At 40.6% G+C, this 27,105-nt stretch overlaps 2 protein-coding genes and 1 pseudogene across 7 annotated transcripts; 2 read left to right on the forward strand and 1 right to left on the reverse strand.

The window, feature by feature from the left end:
* The first annotated feature begins 2,045 nt into the window (after positions 1-2,045).
* LOC136712616 (leucine-rich repeat-containing protein 43-like) lies at positions 2,046-10,983 on the forward strand. Of its 4 annotated transcripts, XM_066689285.1 has the most exons (12): positions 2,047-2,331; positions 2,422-2,673; positions 2,913-3,023; positions 3,573-3,712; positions 4,143-4,381; positions 5,345-5,541; positions 6,821-7,076; positions 7,905-8,044; positions 8,253-8,336; positions 8,557-8,757; positions 9,124-9,223; positions 9,620-10,983. In XM_066689285.1, the coding sequence occupies exons 1-12, from the start codon at positions 2,245-2,247 to the stop codon at positions 9,763-9,765; spliced, it is 1,953 nt and encodes a 650-aa protein (XP_066545382.1). In that variant the 5' UTR covers positions 2,047-2,244; the 3' UTR covers positions 9,766-10,983. The 4 variants fall into 4 exon arrangements, with proteins under 4 accessions (XP_066545380.1, XP_066545382.1, XP_066545381.1 ...); XM_066689283.1 differs by having other exon boundaries at positions 2,046-2,673; XM_066689284.1 differs by having other exon boundaries at positions 2,047-2,673; positions 6,821-7,016.
* Positions 10,984-13,303: 2,320 nt separating this feature from the next.
* LOC136712618 (N-acetyllactosaminide beta-1,3-N-acetylglucosaminyltransferase 4) lies at positions 13,304-18,234 on the forward strand. Of its 3 annotated transcripts, none has more exons than XM_066689289.1 (2): positions 13,304-13,458; positions 16,994-18,234. In XM_066689289.1, exon 2 carries the CDS (start codon positions 16,998-17,000, stop codon positions 18,135-18,137), a length of 1,140 nt encoding a protein of 379 aa, XP_066545386.1. In that variant the 5' UTR covers positions 13,304-13,458; positions 16,994-16,997; the 3' UTR covers positions 18,138-18,234. The 3 variants fall into 3 exon arrangements, with proteins under 3 accessions (XP_066545386.1, XP_066545384.1, XP_066545385.1); XM_066689287.1 differs by lacking the exon at positions 13,304-13,458 and adding an exon at positions 15,069-15,279; XM_066689288.1 differs by lacking the exon at positions 13,304-13,458 and adding an exon at positions 15,335-15,683.
* Positions 18,235-23,237: 5,003 nt separating this feature from the next.
* LOC136713053 (potassium/sodium hyperpolarization-activated cyclic nucleotide-gated channel 3 pseudogene) lies at positions 23,238-24,791 on the reverse strand (annotated as a pseudogene).
* Between the last annotated feature and the right edge of the window lie 2,314 nt (positions 24,792-27,105).

The following is a 27,105-nucleotide window of genomic DNA, read 5'->3' on the forward strand; positions in this document are numbered from 1 at the left end:
CTTTTTGGTTGGTTTGTTTATTTATTTTTTACCAACTCATGAGCTATATTTGGAGTTTGTGTTAAATACAAGATATTAACAACAGGTGGATAGAAACTCTATTTCTACTTACATACATCTCCAGTAAATCTTCAGCCACTGAAATAGTAATATTTATATCCCTTTTTGAGAAGTGTGTGACAGATGCAGAGAAGGGAAGACACAATGACAGAACCAGCAGATATACCCCTGCACAGAGAGAACAAATGTATACGGGTTATACATACATTTTGCATTACCACAGTGTCATTTTGTTTTAAGTTAATTGTAATAAAATGTTGCCACAATGTTGTTTGGTTAGGGGCAGTCCCCAATGCTCTGAAAGACTGCCAAAACCCAGTTAAAAGGTATAAACTGTAAAGTGATGTTAAGAATTTGTTTTCAAAAGAATAACTAATCTAAAGAGTAGAAAAAAGTACTTAACATAACTATATAAGAAAAAATGTAAGTAAGGAAGTATACTTATTATTGTGTGGGAGGCGGTGACCATTTTTAACAATGTATCCTGTCATGAACTAACCCAATTTATGACATTTTTCACACTTTAAGGAGTTAAATTACCAAAGGAAACCATATCTTTGAGTATCAGCTCAGTATATCAATGTGTGTGGGTACAGTATCTAATGATTAAGCCAATTGCAAGTTGTGTTTTGTTTCAGATGTGAGTTTAGATGTAGAAAACCATGAGAGAAATGGTTTAACACCTTTGTCTACAGATACTAAGTGAGCAACAGTTTGGTATTTGGGGTTAAGGTGAAAGATTAAACTGAAAAAGAATAACACTAATTCCTTTCAAAACACTAGAGTGGCTTTTCAATAGCTTTGAACTACAGCCAGTTTGACAAAAGGAAAAAAATGTCAATTAAACAAGACAATGGAGATTTTTTTTTTCCTTCAAAGAAAATCTGTTCTGTATTAAGAAAAAGTAAAATAATACACATGATAATATATATTAACATACATACAGTCATACACACATATGTATATATGGGTGTGTTTAAAGTGGCAGAATTCTTACCTGTTGTATGGTCCATTGTGCTGGATATGTGCTCTGACAGTGTGCCAAGGTGAGAAAAAATGACTGAAGGTTTAATGTCTGGGCCCATATTTATATTCAAAACTGGGACTTTTTAAGAAGGGATTTATGAGTCAAAGTGTTTTTTCCTTATTTTTTGAAAATTATTCATGAATAAACCAGTAAACCATAGCTATTATATATCTGCCCACAATCAAACTTTCCTCTTAGCAGCATCGGTAATATGTAGATAATATCACAGATTCTAGGTCTAATGACGTTTGACACTAACAGAATAATGAGAATTTCACATTTTTGGTTTATTGAAGTAAAGAGCATTCTTTTTGGGGAGTTCCTCAATGAAAGAATACATTATTTCAGATGAATGTGATCATAATTTCCAGCAGTAATCCTAACTTCCCCTCCCCCAATAGATGATTGTGCACATTCTCTATCTGCTATGTTGGAGTGGAGTACTCTTAAAAAGTAGCAGGCTAAACAAATTAAACCATTCAAAAGTTTGCTGATAGTGCCTTTATCCAATTGAATTAGATTTAATAAAATATAAAATTAAAATTAAAATTATTAATATTACTAACCAAAACAAAATGAGAAGTTACAAATGTGTTTAAAAACAAATCCTTTACCAATATAATCTTGCCCGAGACATTGTACCTTTCATTACCACCCATTGATGCCGCCGAAATCTGCAGGAGCCATACAGTTTAAAAGCAGGACAATAAAGTAAGACATTTGGTTTAAAAGATGCCTGCCTTGCCCATTGTTAGGATTTTGCTCCATTTGGCAACCTCAAATAACCTGAAATAAATTCTAACATTCCAAACTCTAACTCTAGATCTACATTTTTGCGATTATGTTGCCAGTTTAGTGATGTGGTGGATTATGTTACATATTACGGTAAAAACTATGTGATTTGTCACTAGTGATGGGTTAGTAGCCAATACTGCCATTGAAACCCTGCATACAGAAGTCATAGTCTGCCTTTCATTCACAGCTCCTTCCCAGTGGAAGTGCAGACCGTGTCAGAGTCAGGGAACGGTTACTCCCGTTACTTAGCAACCTCTGAGGACAGGCCTGTTGTAAACTGAGAGTAAACAGCAGGAGACACATAGATATATTGCATTTTGTTTGTTTGTTTTACTGGTTGATACTTTCTGAACTATTCTGGGATGAGCTCATCCACTGTTTCTACTGCTTTTGAAGAGCAGCTCCGGACTTTGTGTTTGAAGGATTTTCCTTGTGGACTTGTAAACTGGGTAAGCTGTCAAACATTTACTGAGAATGCATTGAAGCGTGTGATATGCTTTGTGTGCCAACGTTTTGCTCTGGTCTTGTTCTGGTACGAGGCAAACAGCGATCCAGAGAGGGGGAGCAGCTCGGGGCGCAGAGGGCAGGAGAAAGCCCAGTGGGAGGCCGGGAGGGAGGATCCGGAGGCCCTGATCGAGTACCTAAACAGTAACCTGTCACCATGGAAAATGGAGGCGCTCTGGAGCCCGCAGGCAGGTGGACTGAGGGAGCTGGCTGTGAGGAGTCCGGGCTGTATCCACTGGGACTTCGTCTTCGCTTACTTTACAACACTGCGCATTGTGGACAAGGGAGTGAGTGCTGGGGCTCTTATTCTTATGTCTTCATTGTTATTATTATTGGCATTTGTTTTTAATCCAAATATGTCCACTTTGAGCATTGGTCTCCTATGCAAACAAGATGTCCTGCACAAGGTGGTCCCACTTAAAGCATCATATTAATAAAACAGTCACCTCCCTGCTGAATGCAGGCAATACTGAGAGTCTAAGAGCTGCGCAAGTGTGCAGCGTGTGTGATGACGTACGTGTTGCAGGTGTCGGCTGTGGACGCTGGTCTGCTCAGGTTCGTCAATCTGGAGGAGCTCATACTGAGCGCAAACCGCATCTGCGACATAGACTCACATCACCTGCCCAGGACACTGAAGGTGAGGGTTTTCATGAACATGTAGCACTGCCTCTCATTTGACATACTGCATTAACCGTCAATCAATCAATCAAGTTAGTGATCAGTTTATATTATGACGTGATAAACACATTGGAAACGTTCGCTAAAGCTAAAACAAAAAAGACGACAGTTATGTTTCCTATATTTATGTTTATCTCAGCACTGCAGAATGACCTGGTAGGGATTTTGAGATATCTTTTCTATTAAAGCTTATTTGAATGTGTCATGCTGATGAGGTGGAAAGGCGGTGCGGTGTGGAGGGGATACACAGCAGGAGGAAGCGAGGGGCAGGGCAGTCTGCTCACTGTCTGTGCTCCGCCTGTATCGCGGTGCCTACAAATTCATAATTTATTTTTTTATAATAACGTTTTAGTTCTCACTATTTGGAAACCCCGGCGAATGATCATACCAATGATTTTGCGGCAGCACGTACGTCAGTGATTCACTCCTCTGTCTCAGCAGAAGTGTCACTCATAGGATGATGAATATCATTATTATTGATAATAAAACTAATCATGTTTCTGGTCAGGTGCTTGAGCTGTGTGCCAATGCGATCTCCAGTATGAGCGGCCTCTGCAGTGACCCCCCTCCCGGGTTGCAGCACCTGGGTCTGGGCTACAGCAAGCTCTCGTCCCCCGCGGATTACAGATGCCTCACAGCAGCCTTCTGGTTAGTTGGAGACTGCTGGGTGGTTTTCACATAGTGGAGCTTGTTGGTTGACAGTTGACACTATAGGCGGGAATGTCTATGAGCTTTTCATCTCTGCTTACACTGAGTGGCGGTGTAATTCCCGAAGTGGCCAATAGGCGGAGACAGAAACTTGCCAATTGAAGTTTCATGGTTTCCACTTACTGTACCACGTTTTCAGTTTCTCTGATATCACTTATATTGCACCTGGTCACTGCCAAACAAATGCATAGCCTTCTCTATCTGGACAGTGCGAGAAATAAAAACAAGACCAACACTATTGTGGGTTTCTATATACAAATAAACACAAAATTGCACTTCCTGAAAACCCAAACAGCAGGCAAGTCTGTGGCAGTGTTCTAGACATGTGTTCAGATAACCCCTTCTCAATTCTTTTCCCTTATCTTTGCAGGCCCAGGTTGGTCTCTCTGGATCTGAGCTTCTCTGGGTTTGTGGAGCAGCTGGGCCTGCTGGACGCTCTCGCCACCCTGCCCTGCCTCCGGAGCCTGGTGCTGCAGGGGAGCCCGCTCACCCTCACCCCCTCCTACCCCGGCTTCACCCTGGACAACCTGCCTCGCCTCACCTTCCTGGATGATGTTCGCATCTCCCCTGATGACCGGCACTGCTTCTCTGGACTGGCCAGGAGGAGAGGTGAGTGTGCAGCTCTCATTAGTAATGCTCTTATAAACTGCCCTCACTGCCCTGACTGGGTTATTATTACTGGAAGGCCATGACACCCTGAGGATGCTACCCAGAACATTGTCATTGTAACTACTATGCAAACTTTCAAGCATTATCACGCATTTATATTTTAAAGACCTTGACATGTTTGTTTTTCTTTGTGGTTCCATTTGCATTTCAACACTTAGTTCACCCTTTTTCAAAATCTTGATTGTTGACCTTTCTTAATCATCACACATTGCTGGTGTGAGTTTAAGAAGACTCTTAGTCTAGTAGACTGCAGCCTGGGCACTCTGCCATGGATTTTTATTTGACCTACTACATTTGCACAGGTGTGATATATTAACAGCCTAGATATTTGCACATTTGTATTAAAGGGGCACAGTCTTGTTGGAACGGTTGGCAGTAGTGACCCTTTAAAGGAACTAGTCTCGGGTGGTCAACATGTTAAGACACCCAAGCTAGTGCTGTATTTCTGGACGAGGCACCTGCTTCCTAAATTTTGGCAATAGAGCAATGATGTCAGTCTTGCTTTCTTCTTATCACTGTTAATGTGTATTTGTTTATTTGGCCACTTCCAACCCTGGGTATGCATCCCAGGCCAGAGTTGGAATGAAAACAGTGTGTACGATTCCAGCAGGGTGGCTTACTGTTTTCACAAGAAACCTGTGCAAAGCTTAACAAAGCAGAATAAATGCAATCAGGGCACAACACAATAAGCATGTTGTACAGTGCAAATTAGCTTAAACAAGTACAGAACATAATAGGGTCCCCTCCCTGGTGTGTGCCTAGGGTGAGGCCAGGCAGAAATACAGAAGAATGATTCAAAGTGCAAAAATACCGAAACGTAATCAGAGCACACAGGAACATATCAGTTCGATCAGATGACAGTCAGGTATGTGGGAATGTGATGCAGCTCGGGTGTGGTTTCAGATGTGATTGCAAATGAAGCTGTGGTGATTGTGACGATTGGGAAAATGAAGGGGGTTCCTGATCCCCATCTGCCTTCAGAAGACACCACCGTCGAGTTTCCTCTCGTCACTTACAGCTACTATGTGACCTACGAGTTCCTCGGTAGCTGTCCCCAGGCTGCCCCCCAACACACAGAGGAGCAATCGAACAACTTCCCTGTGAGTCAGTCACCACACGAGTGGAACAATAGATAAAGTGTGTAAATGGTGCCATTATTACGGAAGAGCATTAGGGCCACTTAAGAGAGAGAAAAGAGAGAGAAAAAGTCAAATCTTTTGAGAAAATAAGGCAAAAATTTTGAGATTTAAAGTCAAAATAAACTTTTGAGAAAAAAAAGCCGAAAGTTTTGAGATTTAAAGTCGAAATAAACTTTTGAGAAAAAACGTTGAAAGATTTGAGATTTAAGGGCGAAATAAACTTTTGAGAAAAAAAGTTGAAAGTTCAGGTTCAAACACCAACAGCGTCGATATGGCGTCGATAGGGGACTGGGTAAAATCCAAAACACAGGAACAGTGGAAAGATTTACAAAGACGTCTAAAACAGAAAAATACTTATTCTGTGCTTTCAGAAACTTGTGTTTTAATTGAAAATATTGTATTACATAATGTAAATAATATTAATAATGAACTTTAATACTAATAATAACAATAACATCACCAATAATAATAATAATAATAATAATAATAATAATAATAATAATAATAATAATAATAATGTATACACATTTTCTACAATTTGTTAAACTGAACAGAATTTGTAAAAGTAATAGTGGCATTAACGTGCAATAATGCTACAGCAGTTTCATGCTGGGGAGCCATTTGTTGCACTGGGAAGAGACAACCAAATAAGTGTCCCCAATGCCACAAGTTTGTGTCTTAGATTGGGTTGCTTTCTAATATTGAAAAGACAACGTAGTCCTTTTTAAGGTACAGTAGTTTTTATCTGGGTAGTTATTTTTGGAACTGTAAACATACACCCAACATAGTTTGCACTATTTGTCAATTTGATCGATTAATAAGGCTTATTAGCGTTCCAAGGCATACTTTTCAGTAATTTAGACATCAATAATTCCCTTCTCTACCTACATTTCAGTTCAATACAGCTCTACACAGTCTTTTTAACTTCACGATAACCTTCTCCTCATCTAGAACCCATTTCAGGTTTTACCCAGTCCCCTTATAAACCATATCGACGCTGTTGTGTTTGAACCTGAACTTTCAACTTTTTTTCTCAAAAGTTTATTTCGACTGTAAATCTCAAAACTTTTGACTTTGTTTTCTCAAAAGTCTATTTTTTCTCTCTCTTAAGTGGCCCTAATGGTCTTCCGTACATTATAAAGCAGGGGGGGAAGTGAAATTATAATAAATGATTTAGATCTGCTCAGTCTTTCGATCACTATGAACTGCAAAACCCTTAACCTCAACCTTTTGAGAACAGCAGGACCGCGGGAGCCCGGTCGACACAGCTGAGTGTGCGGCATCAGCAGGAACCAGGAAGACACTTCCAGAGCCCCCGTCGACACTAAGGAACAGTCATGGGGAGACCTGCACCCCCTCACTGAAGACAGCACGAGCTAGTGAAAGAAAAGACAGAAGATCTCCAGAACACCCACAATCTCATCTGCCATGCTGTGGTCATAATCATGAGTCATATTTGCCTCATATTCTGGTGGACAGGAGTGGTTGGGGTTCAGGTCAGGCAGCAGCCACAGGGGGAGCATGGAGGGCAGTCCTTTAAACAGAAATGAGAGAGGGTCGGCACCCTGTAAACACAAGGGGCACAGCAGCCACAAAATATCTCAACAGCCTTAATTGTGAGATTCGATGTTAATGACACACCTGTACACTCAGATACAAATCTTTGCACCACGATGCTTAAGTTAATAAGAATAATGCAGCAGGACCAGCTTCTATAATCTTAGCCCCCAGAAAGCATACATACTGAGCTAAAATAACACCTCGCTCCCATGCATTTGACTACAATATGCAGTCACATTCAAATAGAAAATGGCATTTCAGTGTTGCCTCGAAGAGAGAGAGAGACCAAAGCCATCACATTTTAGTCTAATGTTGTGGGCAGGTGATGTGGAACATTAGTACAGTGGTTCTGCAGTGTGACTCATTTTTTTTGCATAAGCACCCAACACTTCTGTTTTTGTTTGCAGAATTAGTACGAATCTGCTTATTGTAACCTAGTGCAAATTCAGCATCAGCAACCCTACCTTGGCAGAACATTGAATAGATATTGTGGGGCTGGCGCAGGGGCGTTTCTGGCCAATCTGGCACCCTAGGCGAGATCTCTAAAAATCACACCCCCCCCTCCCCCCCAAGGCAAATACTAGCTAAGGGGAAATAACACTTTTTATTTTCAGGGTTAGCTAGTTAGCTATCTTAGCTATTTAGCATGCTACATTTCAAATAGCTAAAACCAGAGACAGACAGATGCTTTTAAAAATGTCCATAAAAAACATACCACTATACTTAAGGCTAACAAGTTCCATGCATTTCTCTTGCTTACACAGTGGATATTCACCGTACACCTGGACTAGCCTGGGCTGAGGTGATGGACCACGAGTACAAAGCTGTCCATCAGACCAGGGACTTGACAGCCCTGAGAGCTTTCTTCTTGAGGGGTTTGCAAGTGACAGTGGAGGAACAGAAGGTACTGCACAGGAGCTATGCGCCAGGCAGAGATCTTCAATCTTTATCACTTTGTCTCTGGCACGACAGGCCCTTTCTAGAATTTCACTCTAATCTCTTGGTGACCTGAACTAGACTCATCAAAACAAAACACAGAATGTAATACCCTTTAAAGCATCACCCTGGCCTTGTGTTCCTACAGTCCTTTCATCAGCTGCCTGTCTCTATAGGCGCTTTCATGGCCCGTCGGCCCAGCAGAAAATTCCATTGCAAAACCTGCTTCTGACAAGAGAGGAGGGGGCAAGGAAAAAGAGGTAAATACATGAATCACCTTGAACTGTCTCATGAACTCTTGACTTTGAGTGTCCACTGATGACCATCCCACAGTGCAGAGTAAGAATAAAACCGACCTGAAGCAGAATTTACTGTAAAATACACCTGATGTGATTGTTTTAATGTGCTGACTTTATGACAGAGTGTATGTAACGTAGGACTCCTCCTAGGTGCTCAAGTCACTGTCACTGTTTGTTCCAGGAAGGCAAACGCAAACCCAAGGACAAGAAGAAGCAGAAGGAGCCCCAGGTGGAGATGAGGCAGGACCCTCCAGTGCGCAGAACTCTGGGCTGTGTCAGTGTGGAGCTGCAGGCACTGCTGTGTGGAGAGAGTCACACTGGCACTGTGTGTGACTTTGGAGTCCTGCACACTCCGCACAGCTCGTTTCTCACCAGGGAAAAGGTACAGCACCAACTGATAGAGATTACAGGTACTCCAGGATGCATGTTTCCATTTACACAGGCACTTGTGTAACAGGAAACAGGTGACAGTGCATCTTTCATCATATCTTGCTAGAGTCATGATTGAGGGCAGCGCTTTGTAATATGAAAGAAAGAAAGGGAGGGAATATTTTTATCAATAGCATTAAAAGTAGTTAATGTTGCATTCAAAACAAATAATTGTTGCATGCAAAACTGAAAGTGGATTTGTTTCTCCTTTGTGATGTATTTTTTATTTTACTTTGTTATTCCAAGCAATCATTTCTGGCCTTCTGTGTGTTTGATACAGGTTTGTGTCTAATCTCCTGGCATTGTTGCTTCCTTCCAGGAGGTCAAGAAAACAAAAGAAGATAGAAAGAGGGAGGAGAAGAAAGCCGATTCTGGACGAGACAGCACAGCCAGTCAGAGGGCTTGCACCTCTTCCAAAGGTAAATGGGAACAGTATAGTATTGTTACAATACCCATTGGAGGTTCAGATGGAAGGACACTCCTTTGTTTACTGCCTTTCAGAGCTGTGGAGCGGACCCGGTTAATTGTACACACACACACACACTCTGTTCTGGAGATTTGTTGTTTAAAACAAATGGTTGCTACATTTCTTCCTCATGGGCAGACCAAATGCAAATTCCCCTCGCCATAGTAAACAAAGCAGAGGAACCATTTCCCCATGGTGAACCATCAACCCCATTAGCGTTTGTTTGCCCATTTCATATTTCAAACATGGTGGCCATCAATGTCCTGTTGGGTTAATCTTGGCCGTGCAAGGATCCAATTACCTGTTGAGCAGTTTTGACCTCCTTGACTTCCTTCTGCTGTTGTTTCAGGTAAGGCCAGAACTAAAAAGAACTCTGAGGCTGACGTTGTGACAGATACAGCGCCCAGCCCACCCGATCCCCTGACACTGGAGTTCACTGTCAAGTTAGACAAATGGCTGACGGCAGCAGAAGCCTGCAATTCCCAGTATGCCTGATCACGCAAGAGAATAAACCCCTTAATATCCATTGCTGAAGCACACAAGATCTGCATTTCATCCATTCATTGTTATTGTTTTATTTTGAGATCTTGCTTTTTTTTTGCCCACGTACCCTTTGCTTTCACACCTTTTCACCTCGAAATAGCAGGAAAGTAGCTTTTTCTTTTAGTGACCCGATTACCTTATTTATCTTTGCTGATCACTTTTCATGTTCAAAAAGGAAACAGGAACACTACGTTTAGTCAAGCTATTAATTACTCAGAACTCAATAATGCCATGATACTAATAATTATTTGTTTAAATAAACAAAACAAACAACCAACCTGAAAACTGACACTAAGGGTATCAAGACAACAAAAGAGAAGTTGAAACCAATGACTGCATTAAGTAAGTGTCCAAGTGCAATCTACTCTAGAAGGAAGTAGGGCTTACTGGTATCAGTCAGAACACTCAGGCAAAATGCGAACAAGGTAACTTGCTCATATGAGTCTACTGATCTGTAATTCATTACTAAAAAAATTACAAGAAATATGCTTTCCTTTGGTAGTGGTAGATTACGTTTACTTTATCATTATCTGGTGTTCTACTTTTAATGATCAATACATAAAAGAAAGCGTCACCTGAACTTTCCTTGTGCTGCATCACACTCAGGGAAAAGTGGATTTGAACCCATCCCTGACACCATCTCTCTATCAGATCATCTAATTTGTTCAGTATTAGTCACTGTTCAGCAGAGCCTCACATATAGTGCAACACGGTGGCTCCTTTCCTTTCCCAGCCCCCAATCTCTGTCTCAATCTCTGAATCCTAATGACAGTATGAATCCTCCCTTCCTTGGTTTTTTGCTTTTGGTTTGTCCAAAGAAGACCATGGTGCAAAGAAGGGGAATACCTTAGGGCCTACCTTAAGTATTTTCACTACTGCTGTCCCCGAAACTTTCATCACTTTTATGCTTTTTTGTGATTCTAAGAACATTGTTCAATATTGACTGAACTGATTATAAAGGCTTCATTTTATTTTTTAGTTTGTTTGTATTAGCTCATGGAATTAACTGGAAAAACATTTGTAGGAAGGCTTTTTTGCAGCTAACCCCTTCCACTGCACCTATTTTTAATCTGCTAACTCCTGGTGTGTCTCAAGGTTTGGCATCAGGATTCCTGGGAACCAGGATCTGTGAAAATAGATGAGCCCAATATAAGGACATCATTTAAACAATACATTTGTCAATGTATTTATTTATTTTTCATGTGTCTTCAGGGAGGTAATTGCCCCTTTCTCGTCATGCAAATATCTCCAAATCGCCATTTGTGTTCCTTGTGTTTGTGTTTGAGTTTCAAATTCAGCTTCATCAGATATAAAGAGACTGCAAACATCCTTTAAATACAGAAGTGTAAGATATACTAGTCTGTAAGCTATTCACCCAGACAGCAATATTTAAAATTGACCAGACACTTTACCACATCCTGGATTCTCCAGCAAGCACTCTTTTACTTCATGAAAAGTCACAGAACATAATTTAGAAACAGAGGTGCCAAACTGTCTTAGACTTCAAGAATGAAGTCGTTACTTGTTGAACTCGCTAGTTTGGTTGTCTGTCATCCCCCTGTGTCTCCTGTCTGCCTAGAAACAGGCCTTAAATTCCACCTGTTTTCCTTGTTTATAAATGACATTGATACGAATGACATTGCCTGGATTTCTAAAGACATGGGGAAACACATTCTAGTCCTCATAAATTAAAATTTAGGTTTGTCCTGACATATAACCACAATCAAAGGTTTACAGGTAATATGAAAACAATGTTGCCTTAAGAAATAAGCTGTGAAATATCTATGAAAACAAGGAAAACAGGGATTTAAATGAGGCAAAGACACCCAATAGTCTAGGAATTAGACACAGAGAAACTGCAGGCAGAATTTGTGTGCTGCAAGAAAAGACAAATCTATCATTCACTGACCAGGAGAGGATGATGTTGACATAAAGTAAAAGGCATTTTACTACGTAGACTATGAAAGTTCCTCTTTGTGTCACTTAGCCCTATCATATAAAGATTTCTCATGTAAGGCTTTTGCATAAAAAAAATAATAAAGGCTTTTGCATAAAAAAAATAATCACAGAGACAGACACAACAGACATGCTGGCGTGGAGTCATTAATTGGTGGGAGTACCTGCTTCTTGGACATTCACTGAGACAGCAACATTTCTCCTTGTGAAGTATTGCTACAAAGTGGTACATTGTAGGTGATGTACACTCACTCACTGACAAAGAGTTTACTTTATAATAAAATAAATAACGCCGCTTTGACCGCTACAAAAATACATAATAAAAAACACCCTTTATCCATAGTAAGGGAAAAATACCTAAAACATTTTAATCAGTTAAACTTATATAATCTGAAACTATTCTTAAAAGCCATCATTTTATATCCTACAACTGTTTCAGTGTCTGAAGTACTGATAAAATGTAATATCTGAAATGTTTGTGGTATAAAGTAGACATAAGGACAGATAAGGCATTACTATTCCTACAGATTTGTTTCTCATTCGAGATCAGCCTGCACAATGAAGGTACAACAAAGTTTCAAGGTTTTATTTCTTAAAAATAAACAATGAACAATGAATCTCTGCGAACATTGCATGTGTAAAAATAAGTAGACCTATATAAATACATAAAGTGCAGGCTATTGAGTTTTGAGGGATTTCTATTTGATATAAGATGTTTCTTTCTAGCTACTGGTGCTTTTAGTATTTCCACTCTGTCCTGGTGGCCTCACATTTTTTGTATAGAGGAGTAGCCAATTCAAGGGGTACACTGGCGCAAGAAAAGCCTTGTGTGTGAAGCCTTCATCACCAGGGAAACAACATGCATGGGCTCCACATCAGGAGCAGCTGAGCTCCACAATCCACTGGTTACCAGGGAGACCTTTCAGCCCGGCCATCATTCCAAAAGATTTGCAATTGCAGTTGACTGAATTATGAACGTGTGTGTTACAAATTCACACACACACAAACACACACACACACATAAATGGAAGTATTAAGAAAGGTACTATTTGTTCCATAAAAGCGTCATCAAATGTATGATGTCAAATGTTGTAATGTTCAGAGTGCAAGTCTCTTCTGTTTATGTCTTTATGTATGTGTACATTTAACATGGGAAACGACCCTGCTTCCTTGACTAGAACATTCTTTCACTAGAACCCTTACAGTAACTGAGAATTGTATCTAATCTAAAATACAATTTACAGGTGGAAATAGACGGGGTTTTTTTTGTTTGTTTTGTTTGTTTTTTTCTCCAGGACTGGTTTACATTCCAGTGTATTCTTGTAAATCTGAGCAAACATATTAAAGAGAAAAACAAATACCGTGAATTTATATATCACAGGCAATCATATAGAAATGCTAAAATACAGTGTATAGAGATGTATTTATTTATATAGTCTAGCCAAATGTATTGTGCTTTTGAAGATTATTTGTTGACAGGAAGGACAGGGTTTCGACTCTTTCAATTGCAGCAGCAATCTCCGCCCTTCGACAAATTGGCATATGATCTCCCTGGAGTTGTAACGCGCAAAATGGGTACATTAAATATCCAGAATCATTTACCAGTTGAGAACCAGCAGAAGTGCTGCTGATATCCCTTTTTAATGTTCAGTCTGCGTTCTGCTGGAAACGTTATTTGCAAGATACACGGTAAGTAGCCTACTATGGGGAAAGTGTCTTTTGTGTGTGATTGGCGCAATCTGCTCTGTATTTTATCAGTGTGTGTGTGTGTGTGTTTGTAAAAAGGCTTCTTTACTTTCACTATGACAAAAAATAATTCTCTGTCTGTGATCCGTGACAGTACACCACAATACATGGTGTAATCTATGCACTATTTCATTTGTGTCAATTTTATAAGGACGTTTTATTGTGTAATGTACATCGCTCTGGGTGTTAGCATCAGGCAGTAAAAATGAATAGTTCAATTGAAGACTTCAGTTAATTAAGTAATTATTATGCAACTAATTAGAGGTAATTAAGAGCTATGTTGGAATGGACACTAATACAGTGTCCACAGGTATGTCCACAAATATTCATAAAAATAAATAGAACAATAAATAGAACCACCTGAATTAATTAAACAAACAAATAAATAAATAATACTCGTGGTATTCTTTACCTTGTTCTTTACGAGGCCAGTTTTACTCCTAAGATCATGATCGCAATTTGATAGGAAAAATCATTGTCAGACACCATGACTTAAATAACTTCGTTAATCTTTAAAGCATAGAGTAAGGAAACAACCCGTTTATTTTTCCTCTGACTTTGGCAAGGTGTTTTGCATAGCCACTCAAGTGCAGAAGGACTTTGGTTTTATTGGTATTGCCTCAATATGTATTTGTCAGATATAGAATAGCTTGTTGAGGGTTAAAATGTATTGTCTTTCTCTCTGACACTTTTATTTTAGTCCGTCACCAAGAATGATGAATGAAATATCCACATTTGGCCAAATAACCAACTGCACTTATATCTGACTCATGCAATGGAACATAAATCAAGATGTTTGTTCAGATATCAGTATCATTTGTGTTTTTAGTCACACTTACTGACTAGGTTTGGGGTTGGGGCTGACGTGTGATCAACACCAGAGCTCAGTGGTCTTTCGTATGTTATTCCCCTGAGATTCAGATAGTCATGTATTAAGAATTGGTGCTCATTATTGTGAAGTGTTACAGTTTGTTTCTCATTGCATGGGTGAGTATTTGAAGTGATCGATAATACTGTAAAGCTAAAGTGTTTTGTAGCTTCAGCCAACTTATCAGAAGTTCCTGGAGGCGTAAGAGTATTGGACTTTTCTGCACATTTTGCCATATCCAATGATTATAAGCTGTAATTGAAGATAACATTTTACTGTATGACTTGAAAAATAAACATTATCCAAGGAGGATGTTAATGTTTGTTCTCTCTTGCCCTGCCCAACACACTTTTTAGAGTTGTTCAAACAACAGTGCAATACCTATGTCGCGTATTTCATAGTGGCAAAGAAACGTTGATTACACTTGCGGCTGGTATAATGATTGCGACACAGCGTGCCAATATAGAGCCTCATTGCAATTACACTAAGACAATGTAATATCTGCAAGAAAGTGTAACATTTCTGGCTTGATTTAACTTTTGGTCAACAGCTATGTGAAAACAAATGAGATTTTAAGTATGAATAGAAAGTTATACAAGTTAACTACTATAGCAATAGCGGATTTTTAGTGGCTAATACGTCTTAAGGGCAATTGGCAGGTCCTGGCGAACCGATTAGGGATTCAATTCTTTTTTAGCGCCGTCGCCCACGGCAACGACCTTCCCTTTAACGAGCCGGGGTCAACGCGGTCGGCGTAGTCACCCCAACTAGCTGGCCAGAGAGATGTGCATTAGAAAATATTAGAAAAATATGAACGGGCTGCTGGAAATGGAAAGAAATGCTCCTAAAAATGAGTCCGGTTTCACGTCTTGCCTCGTCTCTTTTCAGAAGGTCGAGTAAGTACCCTGGGTTAGCTGTTCGTGTTTGCTGTGCGGGGTGTAGTTGGTAGCGCCTGTCCCTGTGCGTGCATGTTTCACTGCGCTCAAAATGACCCGTTTTTACGAGGCTGCAGGTCCAGCAACCAAAACCGATTAGGAAAGGTTTGCACAGACACGGCGGATGTTCACATTGTAGTGTTGTGAGCTACTGTTCGTGTTATTTCCACAGCCGATGCGTGATCTGTTGGTCAAACACTACTTCGAATCGGTCTGTATTTGCTCTCATTTGAAAACCGCTACAAAAAGTATTGGCGATGTGAGTTGTATGTGTTGATACCGGCTGCGACATATTTTCTGTCCTAGTCATACCTGTTATTCTTCCCCTCCTTAATCTGTCTGCAGATGATGCACTTGAATGGCATGTAAGTGTCTCATTGTAACTACATGACAACTTGTTCAGTGTTTCGTTTTCTTACATTTTAGTTGGTTGATGGCATGAACAGTGGGGCTAGAGACATACATTGTCACTGGGTTTAAATGGTAGTACGTAGAGAGGGATTAGGCCACACGGCAGATAAAACCCAAGGGCATCCACAACAACTGAATTATAATCTAATCTAAGTAGCTGGTGTCTAAAAGATGTTGCACAACAAACTTGATGTCCTAACCATGGCCTGTAATAAAGTGCGTGGTCAAGGGATAAGGGACAAAGGTTGGCATGATATAGTATTTTGCAAGAGGTTCTGTAGTTTTTTGTTGTTTGTTTGCTTTTTCTTGATTGCATAGTGGAGTCCTTGATTTATACATTGTTAAAATGATTATAATCAAACGGAAGGGAAAAAAAAAAAAAAAGCTGTGTGTGCTTTGAAGTTAATCATCAGTGCAGATTATTGTTTAACTATACAGATTTGAGTTCTGACATTTTTTAGTACTGTATTTTTCCTCTTTTGCTGTAGTAATGGAATATAGAGCAGTGCAAAGTGGGCTAACTACCAGCTGAAAACTGAATTTGAATAAACCATTAAGTTAATAATCTGTTAATCATAGAACACCTTTCTGCTGTCCATAGTACAGTTTGTAAGTGTTCAATGAAATACAATTTTGGCATTTCCTGCATCTGGGCATGGTAGATCCAGTCAATGCTTAATTTATTATCTGTAATGCCAAACTTTTTTAGACTGAGTTTCCTGTATAGATTCATTTTGTTGATTTTAGTTTTTAGTTATGTATAAATATAGAAAAGCTAAATCTTATAACTACCTGCTGAGTTTAAATATCCATAAAGAATACCAAATTGATAACATGAACCACAGACATCAGGGTCAGTTTGGCTCAATTCCACTTTTTCAACTCAATTCCCTTTTTCAGACTCATTCCGAATTCCAATTCCAGTTATTTTTGCCACAGATCGAATTGGCTCTGCTGGAATTGGAATTTAATTGCAAACGGAAATGTGATTGCAAAACGGAATTGGAATGGAAAAACTGGAATTGACTCCAATGGTGACTGACAGAAAAAGCATTCAGGTTTGTTTGAGTTCTAATTGTCAATCCATCCAGGGCATTTTTGCTTTGACTTGCCTACTATCAAGGTGAAGGTGATTTTAGGTCTGTCTCTACTCTTTATGTAATGTCTTCTCATGGTATTATGGTGCTGTGAAATGCTAATGGAACTAACAGTATTGGTTACATCTAATGGACTGATAATTCCATGTTGCTGTTTTCTCTTCCAGAGTCATGAGGACCCTCTATATATCTCGAAGAGCACGCTTGTCTGCCTGGACAGTCCTCTTGATTTCAGGGTTTTGCATCCTAGTCATGAGTGTACAATTCAACTTCACTGTGGTACCAGCATCAACAGATGGAACGCAGAAACAGATTTTTAGATTTTGGAGACATAGCTCTCCTGCAAACCCTGCCAGTGCAGCATCGCAGCCCCCGGACATCAATTTCAAATGCGAGGGAAATGTCAGCAACCAAGACATCCCAGAAAATCTCCCTGAAAGCCACCGCGAGTTCCTAAAATACAAACACTGTCGCAGATTCCTTACTCTGAAGAAGCCCAAGAAGTGTGAGGACAACCTTCGCCTCTTGCTGGCAATCAAATCGACCGCCATTAATGTGGACCGGAGAGCAGCCATCAGGAACACATGGGGCAAAGAGGTGGTCATCAGGGGGAAGAAGGTCAAGCTTGTGTTTCTTGTTGGCCAATCGTCAGATACAGTCAAAGGCAAGCCCCTCCACCAGCTCCTGTCGTATGAAAGTAGGGAATTTGGAGACATCCTACAGTGGGACTTCGTGGACAACTTCTTTAACCTAACCCTAAAGGAGATCCATTTTCTATCGTGGTTCAGCCAAGAGTGCCAGAGCGCAGAGTTTGTGCTGAAGGGGGACGATGATGTCTTTGTAAACACAGGAAACATTGTGGAGTACATCCGGGATTTCAGTCCCGAGGCCCACCTTTTCGTTGGCGATGTCATTTTTTCAGCCTTTCCCATCAGAAACGACAAAGTCAAGTACTATATACCCACGGAAATGTACTCTGCAAAGCACTATCCGCCGTACGCAGGTGGTGGAGGGTATGTCATGTCCAGGAAGACTGTGATAAGTTTAGATCGTGCTGCGCAAGACATTGATCTTTTCCCCATCGATGATGTCTTTGTCGGGATGTGCCTCGAGAAGTTGAACGTGACTCTGGTTTTCCACCACGGCTTCAAAACCTTCGGCATCAAGAACCACGTCAACCCCTTCGACCCATGCATATACAAGGAGCTGATGATTGTTCACAAACTGAATCCCACAGAGATGTGGATCATGTGGACTTTAGTGAATGATGAAGACATGAAATGTGCCAGGAATATAGTGGTGAAGGGCTGAAGCTCAGTTCAGTGACAGGGTTGCAGTTGTCTTCCTTGTGTTTCCAGGCAGCCCTGACTATTTATTTGGGGGACAAAAATAAAACGTTTCAATTGTATTTTGTTGTTGTGGTTGTTATGTTTTAACCTGGGGCTGTCTGTGGTGATGTTCGAATACGTTATTGGTTCACGGGCTTATATTAATCTTTAAGGGGCTGAATGATGCCCATAAGGGTGGCCATTTAATAGCCTGAAAAACGTATTACAACCAGTGATTTTTCCTGGCTTTGTTAAAGGATCGAATTCACCTATATGATTGGCAACACTCCTTGCTAGAAGTGCCAAGTCACACGTTTGGGCCAGACTTTATGATGTGCTAATTGAGGTGCAATGGATGGATGCAAGTGATGTCCCTTTTGTCGCAATCAGAGGTGCTGTCCTCACTTCACCCTACTGATTTCTGTTAACAGTTTGAACTTTTAATTTGTGTTCTGAAACTCTCCAGGAGAGTGAGTTCAGTCCTGCCTCTAATCTCTTCACTTTGTATGTGTCTTTATATTGTGTGTCCCTTGTTTTTCAAAGCCATCTGGTAAATCAGTGTACATACAATGTGATTAAAAGTGAGGGGTTGAGCAAAAATGATAAATATTTATGAAGAGCTTGCCTTCATTTAGTTGGTGCTTGTAAGTATCAATGTATGTGAATGGTAGGCTTGTTACTGATACAAATGTTGCCAGAAACTCTTGCCACTTTGCCATCTTGACAACCAAGTTCTCATTCACCGATTTAGAATTAGAATGATTTGAATAAGCATTGACTATAGTGATACACAATCAGAGTGTATACATTGTGTAAATGCTATTAACTCTTTATGTTCTTTAATGTAAAATAGTAATTTCTGTGCAATAAGGTGGGGGTAAAACCCTGCTTCTCAAGTAATACTGTTTTAGTCACCTGAAGCTTTGCTAACAGACAAATCTACATTTTTCTAAAAAATCAAAAACATACAAATTTAAATTGGGGATGGTTATTGTGACAATCGGCTCCTCTGTTACGGCTTATATCTTTACTGTAGTTATTTGGAGAGGAGGATATGGCTTTCAATAAAGCGTCCTTTTAGCCAACATTCATCTTTAGAGTAACTTTTCAGAGACAATCTTCACATTTCTACTGTAACGTAACTATAATAATGTTAAATGAATTGCTCTCTTGGCATGATTAAGCAAAACTGATGTGCTTAAATGTCACCTGAGCAGTACCACTTAAAAAACAAAAATGTTTGCTTTGTCCTGTTCCGGGACTGCAGACTCTCTTTTCATTGCTCAGGGAGCGACTCCATTCCCCTAAAACAAATGTATCTATAAATTATTTTGTTATTGTTAATTAAAAATAGACCTTTGTGATGTTGTAAAGCAAATAAAGGTTACAGGAATAAAGGGTATTATCTTTATAACAATATGGAAATGTGTAAAGAATTGGACAATCAAAGGCTTTTCTACTGACCTGCATTATTTTAGTTTCTCTGCTGTTGTGTGTGGTTATTTGTTTCCCATGACAGCTGGGTAAGGTCTGAGTCATGTAGCCACATTAACAGGAAATGGAAAGGACTTATTTATCAACTTATTTTACAACTGCAGAACACGAGTGCTACTGTGCATTACCATGCAACATTTGTAATGATTGACTGGATTAAGTGGTTCCAGTTTCTGGGTGTTTGAAACTCTACAATATATTTAATCTCCTTGAGTATCTGTGTTGATTTGTGCCATGTTTTTGGCACTAGATGGAAAATAACATTGAGAACCACTATTTTTCCTATTGATAGGACTTTTAGAAATAACAAATGCACTAGCGTGATTGTTGATCGTGATCAAACTGTAAGACATGTAGCTGGATTAGTGTATTTTCTCACAACAAGGTTCAACTGTCAACTCCAGGCCTTCTGAGATGAACATGAGTATCAAAGCAATAAAGATGTTCCAACATATAACTGATTCTGTGATTTATCTTCCCAGCATGCCTTAGTGTTGCAGTATGATGCCAGCCTGGGCACATGTTTGGGGAAACATTCACTTAATGTTTGTTAGTTGTTTTTTTTTTATGCAATTTAACTGATAATCCTTGGATAACTTTTTTTACATCCAAGTTCTAATTTGGATATTCCAGTTCCTGTTACAGCACACTGAACTCCTGCAGAGCATTCTTTTCAGTCACGGAAAGGCTCTTTGGTAAGGTGACCGTTCCCTAAAAGTTTAATGCTTTATCTAAAAGTAATCTGATAACGCTTGATTTACATGCAGGAACTGTTGAAATCTGATTCCCATGTGGGCCGGTTATGTAGACACCCGCACCGCACATAGCCAACACACCCTGCCCCCACCCCCCCGGACCACACTTCGTCGGCACCCAGAAACGCACTGTAGAATGGTGCAAATGACAGATTCCCTTATTTGTTATTGAGGTGTTAATTTAAAGCAGTGGTGCCCAAAAATGGTCCTGGAGAGCCCCAATCAAGTAAGTTTTGTCAGTCACCCTAAAGACTCGGACAACATGGGAGTTATTGATCAATTAAGCAATTAACTTGTTCAATGAACGGAATCCTGGTCAGTGAGGGCTGAAAAGGCTAGTTAATTTTCTTTATACCAATTCTCTAAACTTACTTTCACAAGTCACCTGCTTAATTGATCACATTGAAATGGTTACAGGTGTTAAGAAATTTAAATGTAATGGTTATAAAACCTGTTGGATAGGGGACCCTCCAGGATTGGGTTTGGGCAGCACTGATTTAAATCAACTTGTAAGCACTTGACTGCACTGCAAAATGTAATGGTATGCAATTTGCTCATCAGCTTGTGTCTTGATGTTTTATTAAATTGGTTTAAAATGTTAAATGTTATTGCTTCTTTTTCCAACTCATAAATGTAGCATCTATGAAATATAGATCTGTAGTTGGCTCTTCGAGAGTGTGTCACACTTTTCATTCAATCTGGCCGAAAGTAGATTTTCTTTTTTACAACTGATGTTTTAGTATTTTATAACATAGTAGGGCTGAAAAGTGTCTCGGCTAATCGGATCACAGGGGTTACAGGGTGCTTGGCTTAGAGTTTTCCAGGAATTTAATTTGAGATGCTTGTCTTTACAGCACTGTAGTGTTTTTAAGTCCCTCACAATTGTATTTGTTTATGCTGTTTTCGGGGGGTGCTCATTTGAGTGCCTGTTGCTGAATTTATGAATACAAGACTGGTGTAAGAAAATATTGAGTAGTATGTTTGATTTATTAAAGTTAATCTGTACTTTGTTCCTAATACGGTTTTGTTGATGTACAAGCTAATATTAATCATTAAATACTGATAAACATATAATAGAATATAATCATTGTGATGTGTTCAAATATTTGAAGGTGAAGTCCTTAATACTGACAACAAATAATCACTAGTGTTATTTATATTAGAAAATGGCAGGTGATTAAAATTATGCAGATAAGAGGAATATTGCAATAACTTAACATGAGTATTTTGCAATGCAAATTATTAAGGGTTGATTTTAAATCTTTCTACTCATTATTTCAATATCTTACACTATGAGATTACTATTTCATTATAAACTATCCCTACTAGACACCTTGGTGAACCTGATGTCAGAAGAGGAGTTTAAAGCCTGGCCAACACAGACGACGGAAGGACCTGTGAGATCCAGAAACAGTTCAACATCTGCTGTAGAGCCACAGATTTGAAACGGTGAAAGATTACAGAGAGTCTTCTACATATCTCTTCCTGCACAAGAAATTCCAGGAGGGTGGGAAAACTGCAACTAAAGTAAAATACAAAAATGACTACAAAAGATTTAGAAGTGAGTCGTTTTTCGAGATTAACAATTATACTGTAAATACAGTATAATCATAAATCTAAAAAAAATATACTCCCTTCTAAATCTAAATCTTTTGTAGTCATTTTTGTATTACTTGAGTATAAATACATGTTAATTTGGATTCCTATGTTGTTTTTTTCTGACTTTATGTGAACGAAAAGACAAATTCATCCGTATTCTCATTGGAAATACTTAAATTTCAAAATATCACTGTCCTGGTCACGAAAGCAAAGTTTGTGGGGAATAATAGCCATTTTCTATACTTTTGAGGCATAAGCAATTAGGAAATAACACTTACTATCCAGGAACAAAAATTGTGTTACATATTGTTATCAACTATACATTTGCATGTCCACTGAGTTCAAATTGGGGCCACAGTCACAAATGGGGAATTGACAAGTTCCTTTAATGGCTGTAAAGAAAATGCATAAAAAACTGAACCAAAAGAATATAGCATGTTCAAATCTACACCTTTTAGGAAACACTGAGAAATATATATACAAATTGCCTTTTAAAAAGGCATTTTTATTTTTCATATCAAATCTGGTTAAGGTTGTCCTGGATTCATGTGCATCGCATGCTCAGTCCAGCTCTCATATATCAGGGTCTCATATACATGTATATAGCTTTTACAAATTAATACATATGTGGCCCCTCAGTGCTGATCATGAGTTAATGCATTAACTTAAACGTGTAAAGTGTTTAAAAACATAATACTAATCGTTGATGTGATTTACTGCTTTTATGTTATTGATTGTTATTGTAAGTTATGTTTTAGCACACAACTTTTTTTTTCGTGGTAAAACATGTTTGTCAGTTTTTCATTTTACCTATTTTATGTATGTGCACTGTATTTTTTTTTTTGTTTTCCTTGAATTTCAATATTATTTGGAGGTAACACCTGGCTGTTTACAGCACCCGACCTCTTCTTTGAAAGTTTTCACTTTTTGGGGTGGTTCATTTTAGCTGTTTTTTTGTGAATTTTACAGTTTATCCTTGTAATCCTTCAATCTTATCTTTGAAACACAGTTTTAAAAGCCATTTCACTGTACATACACACACGCCATTGCCGCTGGGAAATGAAGTGTGCGCATGAGTTCTCCTGTTTAAAAAACACGCATGCGCAGCATTGCGTAGACACGTAAGACACGGAACCGCAAATAGGGCTGGAAACATGCGTGTCCTACACAGCCGGATCCCCTGGCAGCTGTGGCCCCTCTGGCAGCTGTGGCCCCTCAGTGCTGATCTCGGCTCTCTACCCCCCCAGTTCACTCAGCCCGGCTCTGCTCAGCTGCCCCCCACCCCGCAGCGCCTCGAGCCGCTCCCGCGCGGCCTGCTGCACCCTCGCGCCCTCCTCGGGGAACCGCGCGAGCAGCTTCCTGTAGCCGCGCGCGGGCAGGCGGTACACGCGGCAGGGCGTCAGCGCCGTCACAGTGGCGCCGCGCCGCCCGCCGGACAGCAGGCACAGCTCCCCGAAGAAAGCGCCGTCGCCCAGCGTGTGCCTGAAGTCCGCCGCCTCCACCAGCACCGTCCCTCTCTGGAGGAAGTACGCGCACTGTCCGACGGCGCCCTTCCGCTGGATCACGTCTCCCGTGTGATACATCTCCGACTGCAGCTCCGCCAGCAGCGCGGAGAGGAAGAGCGGCTCTGCGTCTCGAAAGAAGGCCGCGCCGGACACCAGGGTCTCGCAGTTGTGGGCGATGACGGCCTGTCGGAGCGGCTCCGAGAGATCCTTGAGGATCGCGTCCTCGTCGAACCACTTCCCGCGGTGCGTGTTCTCCAGGTGCTCCAGGACGCGGCCGCGGAGCTGGTTGGGCAGGTGATGGTGGCGCAGGTACTCCTTCAGCTCGTTGTGCTTCCGATCAAACATCCGCTCGCTGGTCCCGGACTCTGTGGACAGCGCGATCATTTTCGCCAGGATCAGCGCGTACATAACGGAGCCCACCAGCATGCTCACGATCACCACCCAGATCTCAGCGGTCGCTTTCGGGACCCCTCTCGACCCATAATTCAGGGTCATGATGTGGCACAGGGCCCGAAACATCGCCTTCGTGTACTGGCGGCTGATCGGCTGGTCGATTAATCCGTCCAGAGCCACCCAGGTGTTGCCCTCGAAGCCCATCAGATCCGCCGCCAGGAACTGGAAACAGGCATTCCAGTGGCAGATGACGAAGATGAGCAGCAGGGCGAAGACGGAGCGCAGGACCACGTCGATCCCGCCGACGTCCCAGCCGTGCGTTTCCTCCCAGTAGCGGGCGTAGCGCAGCAGCCGAGACAGGCGCAATAAGCGCAACAAGGCGAACAGCCGCATCAGCTTCATCATGCGCACTATGCGCACGCCGCTGTATCCGGCTGCGGAAGGTGCGAGGGCCCCCACAGCTCTGCTGATCAGAAAGCAGTAGTCCACGGGCATCACTGCGAGCAGATCCACGATGAACCACGACTTAAGGTAGCGATTGCGGATGAGCCTCAGATCCAGAACTACCACGTCCTCTTCGTTGGTGTAGCCGGTCCGGAAACTCAAAGCCAGGTCCAAGATGAAGATGCAGTCGGCGATGACATTGAAGACGATCCACGCCGTGCTCTCCTGCACTGTGTCCGTGAAGAAGCTGACGCCCAGCGGGGTCATCACCACATTGACCACCGTGGCCAGGAGCATCAGCATGAGCCAGCCTTTCCGGAATGACCCGTGCGGGTGGATGACGAACTGCTTCTTCCTCTCAGCCATTTCAGCTCGGACTGTGACCTCGTCCTCGATGGTGATCCTGACGTCGCCTGTTTCCATCCGATGCGCGTCGCTGGACTTCATTTACAAAGTCCGATCTGCAAAATCGTCGATTTTCTTCCTAGCAGGTGAGTCTGGTCGCTGTTGGTCGTTGCTTTTATAGGCGTCCGTAACGCCGTTACTAGGCGACTCATTATTCCGTGTTGCTAGGCGACTCATTTATTCCGTATTTGTGTCGCAGTGCTAAAACTGCTGAAGCGTGTATGTATAATAACTACGTAGCCCTGTCTATGCCTTATATATATGTGTATATATATATATATATATATATATATATATATATATATATATGGCATAGGCAGGGCTACGTAGTTATTAGCTTTTATTTTATATTGTTTTTTTCAGGTTGACAGAAACACAAACAGACAATAACAATACAGACGATACAACAACTCAGCTCAACAACTACGCGCCCCGCCGCTAAGGCGGCTGGTTTTGTCAGCTGGCCGGTTTCAGTCACCGCTTTTTTAATGTTAAAAATCTCACGCATTGATGTGTCCAGTTCAGTGTAGCTCACTTGATGGTATTTTTACATCAATGGCCCATTTATTAGCATTTTGATTAAATACATTCCCAGTACCTTAGTATATTATAAAAACAACTACTTGGGAACTGCATCACTAGTTTCAAAACTAGAAAGTCTTGAGTTCAAATATTGGCGGAGAACATGTGTCTTCTGAAGATCTGCTGCTTGTGAGTAGCGCTAGAAGGGGTAGTGTGAGGTTGCTATACCAGATGTAGTACTAGGAGGTGACTTCGTGGCTCATTGCATGCAGTGCTTGCCTGGAAGCTGGCAGGACCCATGTTCAAATTGTGGTGCAGCATCTGTTTCTCATAACTGTTCCTGCTGGCTTACTCCATAGTAGTTTATTCGCCGTGTGGCTCAGCTTGTAACACTAACAATGTTATACAAGTGGGTGGTTAAACACCCACCTGTCCCTTTAACTAGAGACAGTAGCCTGTCCCCCCCCCCTATATACTAGCTATATACTTTTTTTTCTATTTGAACTGTTGATTATGTATGTGTTTATTGTTTTGTCTAGTGTGGAATCCTGTTGTATTGTTTTACAGTTTGTGTGTTGGCCAGTTTTGGACTTTCCTTAAAACTGCTGCATTCATTTCCACTCCTCATACCTGGATTATTCACCAAGACCATTGCAACACTCTCAGTTTTTCCAGTCAGTCTCCTCAACATTCATTGCTGTTTTCACTACACTTCTGCTGGGTGAGCTCACTCCATTCTGTTGACATCATTTTTCATCAAGACTTGGACATTGTTAATTTATTTTGTTACATTGCAAGATAATTCATTTTACCTTCTACTTTGTTACTTTTCTTCAGCCTGTTTTCAATAGTTTTTTCTGGACTGTGTGCATCCATTTCAATTTCATTTATCCCCATTCCAAGTGTTCTAATTGTTTTGTACAGGGTGTGTTTGTTGGGCAGTTTGTCTGTGGATGGTCTGAATCTTAGTGAGTGTTTTGGGCTCCTGCGTCAGCTCAAGATTTTCTTTCTCTTTTCTTTTTCTCCTGTTATATTCCAAGTACTTTTCTATTTTTACCAAGTTATTTTCCATATATCAATTAATCTCCCTTCTTTATCGTCACTATACTTGTACTCTGCAGTCTTTCTTTTGTCCTATATTCTATACTTCACTTATTTCATGGCTTCTTTCCGATTGATCCTATTTCCTTTTCTGTCATACTGACTCCCCACGATAAACTGCGTTGGTTAAGAATTAACACATCTGATGTCCCTGGGTTCATGGTTTGTCACCCTTACTGATGTACTTTAATTGTATTTAAAGTGGGCCGGTAATAGCTCTGTTTGGAGGACAGTGTGACTGCTTAGCAGTTGTAAAACTGCACTTTATATAACGTTTCATCATCCTACTTGCTTTTACATTGCTAGTACTTGTGTTAAATGTTTTGATTTCCCCTATGCCCCCTCCCCCTTAGCTCTTAAATCTGACTTCAAAAATTTTCTGCACTTATTAGCTATTACAATCTAGAATGTAGGGCTTGTATTTTGTATGAACTGTATATTTTTTCCTATGCACTTGTGTAATTTTGAACTTGATCTGTAATTTTATACTTTATTATTGCACTTTTGTATTGCTTTTATATTTTGTAAGTTGAACTGGATAAGGGCATCTGCTCATAATTAAATAAATAATAATAAAGTTCTGTTCTACATCCTGGTAAGGTCTGAGTTCAAATCCTGTTGGAGCACCTGTCTTCTGAAAATCTCTTGATCATGTACTAGTACTTTGTTTTAGAGTTAGGAGGGCAGTGTGAGGTTGATATTTCAGAAGGAAGATACTGCACCAGGATTTGAA

The sequence above is a fragment of the Amia ocellicauda genome, chromosome 17 (genome assembly GCF_036373705.1).
Source record: "Amia ocellicauda isolate fAmiCal2 chromosome 17, fAmiCal2.hap1, whole genome shotgun sequence".
NCBI classification, from domain to species: domain Eukaryota; kingdom Metazoa; phylum Chordata; class Actinopteri; order Amiiformes; family Amiidae; genus Amia; species Amia ocellicauda.